The sequence below is a fragment of the Struthio camelus genome, chromosome 1 (genome assembly GCF_040807025.1).
Source record: "Struthio camelus isolate bStrCam1 chromosome 1, bStrCam1.hap1, whole genome shotgun sequence".
Lineage (NCBI taxonomy): Eukaryota > Metazoa > Chordata > Aves > Struthioniformes > Struthionidae > Struthio > Struthio camelus.
Window position 1 is genome coordinate 40,236,289 of NC_090942.1, and position 9,147 is coordinate 40,245,435.

Genomic DNA, 9,147 nt, shown 5'->3' on the forward strand with positions numbered 1-9,147 from the left:
CGGCAGTGGGAAGGGCTCCAGCAATTCCAACCAAACCCACTCGTGTGGGCCCAAGGGGTCATATCACCTCAATTTGCCAATTCAGCCAAAGTCTGGGGAGGTTTTGAGGCGGCCCCGTTTTGACAGGGATCCCGAGGAAAAGCTGGCCCGTTCACAATCTCAGAGGAACTTTTCGCAGATACTCTAGTAAATAAATATGCAAGCACACTTCTTTTTTCTTTATTCTTTATTTCATGTCAACATTTTTAAAAGCATTCACCGTGAAATCCAAAGTTTTAAACAATATTCCAGTACAAAAATATAGTCCCTGAGATAAAAACTTCCATACTACTACCTCCAAATAAATATAATGACATCAGACACATTTAAATGATTTAATACAAACAGTACAGAACTTTTTAAAAATCTTTGAGTTGAAGTTAAGTCAGTGCAATAGAGTCAGTCACATTTCCTGGAATTACTATGTAGCCTAGCCTCCTAGGCACTTCAGTGCATAACAGTAATCAACATCAATAAGTCATCAAGGCCCCAGTTCAGAAAAGTGCTTCGGCATTTGCTTATCTTTAAGCATGTCTATTTGCTTGAATTAGATTTACATATGCTTAGAGCTAAGCAAATATGAATGTGTTCTCCTAGGTAGAAATACTTCCCCAAATGGATACCTGCATTTTCATGCCAAATAGGTGATGATGAGGCTGATCTTATGACATGCCTCTATCAAGACGCCATGAAATGGCTAGCTGGGGACGGTATGGCATCAGTTCGGTATTTCCACATGGAAACTGGGTAAACATTGCCTCCTTTTGTATTTTCCAGTCAATAAATATATAACAGATAGACAGGATTTTAAGACAAAGTCATTTCTCACACAGCAGTAGGAAGTATAAATACTCTGATCGTTGTTTCTTTATAAATAATTATTTAAAATACTTAAATATTAATAAATAAGTGTATATAAAAGCTCCATAAAAATGTTTCAATGAAAAAAATGTGCATCATACTGCAACTGGTACAATAGCTCAGTATAAAAGGCTATATGATGTTATTAACACTTGCATCTCCTCTGAGACTGGCTCCTTTTTCTTTTGAAAGAAGTTGGGGTCTCCACTAGTGTTTGTAGGACGCTGAACAGCTCATTCACAGCTTTGCGTTGGATTTTCAGATCACTCATCTGTTTTGAGTTAGAAACAAAGAGAATGAAAGTCATGCCAAAAGCCATCATTATTTAATGCTCACATCCTACAGGCTATGCAGTTAATAGGGTAAAACAGATAGAAATCTGCCATCTTCAGTTGGTCTACTAGCCAGTTCCTACAACAAAGAGCCACCTTTTTACAGATAATGGTTTTCCAGTTTCTGTGTTATTCTGCAACAGGCTACAGACCATCAATATTCTGTGAAATGGAGCTACTTGTTAATTCTTGATATGTTCCAATGTTTTCCGAGTTACCCACGGGCAACTAACTCATCCAGAGTATCGGCTGCAGGCCTCTGTGCAGGGCTTGGTTTCTGTCATTAGCATTCACTCATTAAGTCATTTTGTAAGTGTCTTTGAAGCTTACAGAGACATGCTGTAACTGATTTCAAATTTTCAACCTGATTTAGATAACAAAAGGCTGTGAAACTGTTAAAATTTGACTTAAGGTTAAAACTGGTAAGTGTGCTGAATGACTTTTAAGTCCTTTAGTTTTTAGATCATTTAATCCCATAAGCTGCTAATTTAGAGAGCCCTTCTAAAAACTTAAGTATAAATGTTAACTATAAATATACTCTGGGGCATGGAAGTAGTACATTTCTCCATTAGAGAATTTAGAGTGTGCCTGAATGCTTACAAACCATCTTCACTGCATCAAAAAGTGAAATAATTCTACATTTGACAGTCCCCATTGTAATAATTTCCTTTATTAAACAAAAGGAAAAAAACATAGATAAAAACTGAACTGAAAGTTTTTTTTTTTTCCTAATCTGGGCAACTGAACCTCAACCTTCATTCTGGGTTTTCTCTCTGTTTTTCTATTTTGAAACCACTGTTGACACTAAATGGAAACTGGCTCAAAAAGTCTTATTTCTTCCTATTAGTGCAGAATAGCAGACGAAAACTCAGCATGCCCTCACTGGGACCTGTCCTGCCTGGGGTTAGGGGGTTGCTACCTAGACCCGTGCCTCATTAAACACATGCCAGGGCCCGCTGGCCTGGGCAGTGCAAGTCACCATATGCGCCTCGCTTTTGTAATGTAGCATGTAACACGGACACCATGGAGGGCAGCAAGAATTAAAATTACTTTGGGCCCTGCGGCTGCCCCTCCACCCCCATGCCCACCCTGGGGTGGTGGCAGAAGCCGTTGAGACGCAGCAGCCCTGCACCACGGCGCTGTGCTGGGCTCCAGCAAAACCCCGGGAGACCAGCCCTGAAGCCGAAGCCCCACACTGCAGACCCACTTCCACCTGCTCAGCTGGAAGCATCAGGTTTTCCGATGGGAACTGGTTTGAGCCAATGGGAGGTTACCTAACTGGTTAACAAACCGTTGCTGTCTTGAGTCAGACTCAAAAACCTGAACTGGAAAACGCAGTCATGCAAGCCTTTGAAAGAGAGACAGTTCCTTACCTGAAGCTTTGCCAGGTCCATGATGTCCTTCAGCTTCTTTAAGCCATCAGGAAGGCTGTTTTTCAAAGTGAAGAGCTCCTCAGATATGTGTCTGACATGCCCCTTTGACTTGTCAGTGTTTTCAAGCATTTCCAGGTACATGGAAACAATCTGGCTCAGTATGATCCTTTTTTCATTTCTCTGTTGAAAACAAGTCAAAAGGAAAGGGCTGTGAGTGCCCATCAACAGGAAAATGATGGAAACTAAAATCCAGCATCTAGGGGTTTTCAGTGCAGCTTAGAACAAGATCATGTTAAAGATGCTTTATGTCTTCTCCTGGACTTGTCTGTACCTCTAGACCAGCTCATGGTGTGGCATAAAGCACCTTGATCTTTATGGGGAGCATCTTTATGGGAAAAGTTTCCTCTCTTGCAAGCTACTAAAGCAGTCCCCACTCGTGTTCATTCTGTCCTGGCTGATTACGCTGGGCTGGGGAGTTGCTTCATACCAAAAGTATCTTGTAAAGCTCCTGAGATGCTTTGTCATATTTGGTTCTGACTCACCTCTGTCCAGTTTTTCAGTTTCTCTGTAAAAATAGGTCCACCATCAGCTACATCTGAATGACTTGAGTTCTGCAATGGACAATATACATATCTGTTAGATGAACAATATTTATCACAAGGCAAATAATAATCTCTATTCAAAAAGGAAGTATAACAGTGAAAAACACAAAAACATGATTTTTGCACTCCTGGATCTCAGCTATTACAATGCTTTTACTTCTGAGAAATGTTGTGAATACATTCTCTAAGTATCAGCTCACATTGGATGACTGCATAGTACCAGAAATGGCATTTGTGTGCTTTTCAATGCCTTCTCCACCTATAATTCATCTGAATAGAGACATTTAACAGCTTGTATTTTGCCAAATGCTCTTTGCAAGTTTTGATAATGACAGCTGAAAAGAAATCTTAATGGGCACAGCAACAGGCTAGAAAATAGTTAGACTTGGTCTTGGCTTGTTTTCTTATAAGTCTAAGCCACACCAGCACCGAGTCCATAGGCTCAAATGTATCCAGCATTAGTAAAATCTTGTATGGAACAAGGATGAATTAATTTTATTACAAAACTACAGCTTCAGTCAGACTGGTAGGTTTGTAGCAGTAGTGGGCTACCAAGAGGCCTGCCAGGCCTGAGTTTAACAATCAGGTGTTAGCTGCACGCTGCGGCAGGTTCTAGGAAACACAGAGCAATGCAATTCTCCTACCGAGGCATGGTAAAATGAATCATTTCCTTTTCTCTGTGTGTTTGTGTGTGTGTGTGTGTGTGTGTGTGTGTGTGCGCGCGCGCAGGCACGCGCACTTTTTTTTTTTTTTTGGTATACAGCAGTCACTGTTTCCCTTTTGGTCGACTCAGTAATTTAAATATAGCAAGTGCAATGGGAAAACTTGCAGGCTGGTGGAAGCCCTGTAGGCTGATTGGCCACCCATGCTAAGCACCTTACTGAACCTTGTTTTGCAGCTCTGAGAGATGCTGAGCACCTGCTGGGGAGATGAGTTTTTAATTTCAGTGCAAAAAGCTCACTGTCTCTCAGTATCTGTCCAACTTGGTTATATTTCTGTGAAGAATCTCTCAAATATATAACAAATTTAGGGTATACTTCCAATAATATACCCAGTCTCCTAGCAGTTTGAAAAGACTGAATAAGTATCACACTAGCTTCTGAGGTCATTCCCTCAACTACTGTATTTCAACTGCCATATAAACAAAAATTCTGGAGTGCTGGAAATAGGAGCAGACTCTTGTGGTTACTTTCATGCATTTAAAGAAACAAAAAAAAATTATTTTAAGAATAATAGCTATTAATTAGAAGCAACTATATTCTAGATCTCATATCTCTATAATTAATCCCAGTTGAAGTCTTCCAAATGAAAATAGGTGAGTTAATATTAGTTATCAAAATTCAGTCTGAAAAGAGGTAATAGTACTTCATATTCCCACACCATGAAAATAGGATGGGTGGAAGATGCTAAAGAATAAGCAGTAACAACCAGCTTTAAGCAACATATTAATAATTATTATTATTCTAATGTTAAATAATTTAATTAATTCAATATTATTAGTAATGACTATAAAAAGCACCAGATGCACCGATTAAAACAAAAGTCCTTCCTCTACTCTAATTTTATTGGTAACTAGTACTAACTACCCCACTAACCTCATTAACCTAAAACTAAAGATGCTTCAGTGAATTGCATCTGAATTGCTTCAAGTTTTCCTTCTTACAAAGCAGCCCTTGTAACCAGTGGCTGAGTGGAGCTGGGAGAAGCTCTTATGAAGAAATGAATGTCCCTGAAATAGACTTGAACTGTTACGTTACTTAACAATATTGAAAAAACGAATCATGGTAGTGAAAGTGATTAGCAAAACCAAATAAGCTGCCCATACTGTAAAAAAGTGATACAGTAGAAAAGTTAGTTCTATGATTACCCTCTACTGATACAGTGCTGCATTAAGGTCTATGACAATCAGTGTTCAAGTCTGGATAATATCTAAAGCATAAGCAGAAGTAAAAGAGAAATGCTATAGAAGACTATACTTACAAATTCAGCTTTCAGTTTGTCTATATCATTTTGCAGATTAGCAAGGATTAAGCTGCTTCCAAAACGTCCAAAATAAATCGTGATGATAGAGAGAACAAGCAAGCTGTAAGTCTGGCAAGTCATCTTCTCGATGATGGTTCAGTTAAAACGGTCAGATAATTTCTGTGAGATGTCAGACCTACAAGCAGTGAGCTTCAGCTTCTAATAGTTAAATCTTCTATTAGAAGAAAGTAGACGAATGAACTTCATCTGCCTGTCAGTGATATTTATACCTGGTCTTGAAATTTTTTATTTCGTCAGCACAGGCTGTGTATATTTAGACAAGATAGTGTCAGATAAGAAGGCTTCGTATTTGGCTAATCGAGGGAATCCCTCGAAAGCATCTTTCTGAAAGCATGGTCCTGGAAAATTTTTAAGTGGTTCATCAAATGGTAACATTTACGTGACAGGTTCTGAAGTTTCTTTTACATGTGATTGGGAAAAAGGGGGAAATTATGATATGAGTATTCATTGTGGCTCAAGCATATTCTTACAAGCCATCTAAAAATAAATCATATAATGTGGTTAAGGGGTCAGTGCCACTTCTTTCTGGCATTCTTTTAAAGTAACCACTAAGATTATCACTGAATTCTTCAGAGTCACACAGAAATTTAAATATTCTCCTTTTGGCTGTCCTTTTGTGAAACACCAATTGCTTTCTTTTCATAGTCTAAAATGTATTTATGCCTCTTTCTCATTCTTCACCTCCAGATTCAAACTAGACTCAAGAAAAGTGAGGCTCCAACAACTGATGCAATGATGCATTGTGTTAAGCCTTAGCCCCTGTAAATTCCTCCATGGCTGTCTACGGTCTGCAAGAGGAGAGTGCTTAGTATTCAGGACACTGCCCTGTGCTTGGCAATAATTGATGTTTCCCACCTGTCCATTCATTTGCACTTACGTATGTAGAATATGAAATCAGAAAGAGATAGATGGAAGAAAACCAGTGGAAGAAGAGAGAGAGAGAGAGAGTCAGGATGGTCTCCGAGCGTACACAGACCCCTGCAACAACTCTCCTTCTGGGGCATGGCTGAGGAAAAAGTTATTGTATAGGAACTGAACCCTGTTTAGTGGATACTGTGGGAAAAGAGCTCACTGCAAAGTGTCTTTTGAAGAAACCAAAGTAATTTTAGGTTGTAGCATGTGAATGTAGGATGGGCAGAAGAAGAGAGGGAATCCAGAGGAAAAAAGAAAGATCAGGAAGAGGATGGATATGGGCTTAGTTCACGGAGATTATACTGGAGGATGTCTGTAGCTTATCAGAAACAGATGAGAATCAAATTATCCCCCAGCCAGTGTGATCTGAGCTCTCCATCACAGTCTGGGCCTTCAGGTATTCCTTGTGAGAGCACGCCTGATTTCTCAGCAGCATCTCCTGTTTTGAGAAATGACCACTAGTTCCGTCAACAGTTTTTCATCTGCAGCTTGAGAGAGGACCCCCATTTACGGAATAGGTCTAAGCCGCTACCACTGCTGCAAACAGGCAATTGTCATTTTGCAGTGACAACAACAAAATCTCACCAGCAATTGCAGCCCCAAAAGCTACATGATAAAATTCCCTGGGAATAGTAGCAGAGACAGATGCCACACATCGCACAACAGATGCAGCACTGCACAAACGTTATGGCTTACACATGTAAAGGTGCTTAGAGCAGTAGCACTATGCAATGCTCGTCTTGGTTTTAGCCTGGAAAACTAAAACCTGATTAAACAATGACTTGACTGCTGGAGATGTCGTTGCATAGGTGAGGTGATAATGCTATTCAGCACTATTCCATGATGCTTCAAAGCACTGTAAAAGATACAAAGTCATCGTGATAGAAATTTGAAGCAGACTCACAGATGTGCAACACAGTGAAGAGCAATGCACACCTATCGGTGATGTGGAGATATGCAGGTTGCTTTGCAAGGCAAACACAGTCAAGTGGCATGTTGTAGTAGGTAGGCCAAATGTAGGTTTATATATCTAGGAAAACTTAGAAGATTTTATAAGGTGGGAGATATGCTAAGGCACTCTGCTGGCCATGAGCCCATGGAGTCAGGCAGGCAAAATATGTAAATCCAGAAGCTGAAAGCTGAAGTCAACAACGCTGCCCTCCTTTGCAGAGAACTATTTATCCATAGTGACTGTGCCAGGCTAGATTGCCTTGTTAAGCCTATCTGACATCCATCTATCAGCTGCAGCAGTTTGTACCTCTCTGATGACCTCACATTGGTCTCCGATTACTGAACAGAAATGTTTTGCAAAGCTTTTAAGTATAACAAGAGGTTGAAATATCAGAAAGAAAGGGTTTCTTGACCTTAGCTTTTGTATATGCTAATGAAGAGCAAATTGGTAGTTTGGAGGGCGGGGGGAGGTTATACGGTGCATTTCATCATGAGATCTCCTCACCTTTCAGAGGAGGCCACTGCCAGATATCCAGTTTTGCAGACAAGAAAATGGAAGCACAGAGCAATGGTATGACTCATGATCATTCAGCATCTAGGAAAGATAAATCTAGGAACACAAAAGAGGTGTCTACCGACACATTCTATCACCCTTCTCCAAACCAACAAAAACTAGGCAACAGCTAACAGCAGGTGACCAGAACATGAGGGTCCTAGTGTCTCAGGGATCCTACTTCCCTCCCACCTCTGTTCAGCTTCCCATTCCCCCAAAATGTGATGAGACAGATCAACATTGTCTAGTAAATATCTTGTTGCCCAAGGACTATAAACAGTCAAGTTGTGAGGAAAACTCAAGTCCAGGTAGCTCCTCTGAGCTGCCTTTCCTGGTCGTTCAACATGGTTACAAACAAAATAGGATGTATTCTGCAAATGTCTGCCCATTACTAGACAAAGCCAAGAGCCGAAGACCATCCAATTCTTCATACATGTTCTTTAGTAAATATCTGTTGAGTGCGCATTGGATGGGACTGGGCACTTACCAGCAGTACAAGCTCTTTACCTGAGTACTAGTCCTAATCTAGCTAAAACAGATCTCAGAATATGACTCAAATCTTGTGCCATGTATCCTTTGAGGGGTCCTTGCATGTAGCTCAGCTGTCACAGCTGGGTTGTCATCTGTTCCAAAAGCAGTAGGAAATGAAACCAAGGCATTTTTTCATTGTGCTGCCTGGAAGTCATCCGACTGTTCATGCAAAGCAGAGGTTTCACACCTTTTTGTTCAGGCAACACCTTAAACCCATTACCCGATGATGTCCTTGCAAAGTAATGTCAGGTTTCACTGTGATCACTGATTAAAGGTTTTTCCCTTTCATTTTTTATTTTATGAGAATTCTTTAGAGCGCTGGCCAGGTGTTTAACAGGGAGCTGCACTTAACAGTCCAGATCTCTTCCAGACTCATTTCTGTGAAATGCAGTGAAATGAATACACACCATGACAAACTACTGAAAAAAAGAAAAAAAGACCACCCGTCCCCTATAGCTATGGATATGTTTCATCAGTACTACACACAGTAAGAGATGGAGCTATCTACTCCTCACAACCACTAGGTTACTGTGATTTAAAGGATGTTTCCGATAGCTGATGATCACTAGGCTAAATTTCTTTAGGGAAAATGTTGTGCAGAAAACAGCTATTTTGTTTTATAAGAAAAAAAATCTGAGTTAGAAAATGTGTTCTCTTTCTGAGGCAGACAGGTAGAGTTTTTGGGGAATTCTACAAATATTTTTTTCCACTTGAAAATGCTGATCTCTTGAAACAGAAACTTTTCATGGAAGAGAGCTGATTTCATCAGTTTTTCTTTTTGTTATTTGGGGGAGGGGGAAGAAGTTCTGAAATTCTCAAAATGATCTGTTTTGACATTTTCTAAGCAAAATGTTACATTCTGCACATTCCAAGCACATTCTAGAGATGTTGTTGCTTGAGAGAACCGGAAAACCGATTTGTACCAACCTGAAATAAAGTAGAAGGAAGAC

The 9,147-nt window shown here is 40.0% G+C and overlaps 1 protein-coding gene across 1 annotated transcript; it reads right to left on the minus strand.

Annotated features, from left to right (window-relative positions):
* Nucleotides 1-291: 291 nt before the first annotated feature.
* IFNG (interferon gamma) lies at nt 292-5,384 on the minus strand. The gene is made up of 4 exons (XM_009671738.2): nt 5,188-5,384; nt 3,148-3,216; nt 2,606-2,785; nt 292-1,171 (listed from the first exon to the last, which is right to left on the minus strand). The coding sequence occupies exons 1-4, from the start codon at nt 5,308-5,310 to the stop codon at nt 1,046-1,048; spliced, it is 498 nt and encodes a 165-aa protein (XP_009670033.1). The 5' UTR covers nt 5,311-5,384; the 3' UTR covers nt 292-1,045.
* Between the last annotated feature and the right edge of the window lie 3,763 nt (nt 5,385-9,147).

Excerpts from the sequence above, each read along its gene's own strand:
- IFNG (XM_009671738.2), bottom strand. The coding sequence starts at position 5,310 with ATGACTTGCCAGACTTACAGCTTGCTTGTTCTCTCTATCATCACGATT. Across the intron at positions 2,786-3,147 it reads AACTGAAAAACTGGACAGAG|AGAAATGAAAAAAGGATCAT; the intron begins GTGAGTCAGAAC and ends TGTTTTCAACAG. Across the intron at positions 1,172-2,605 it reads TGGACCTGGCAAAGCTTCAG|ATGAGTGATCTGAAAATCCA; the intron begins GTAAGGAACTGT and ends AACTCAAAACAG.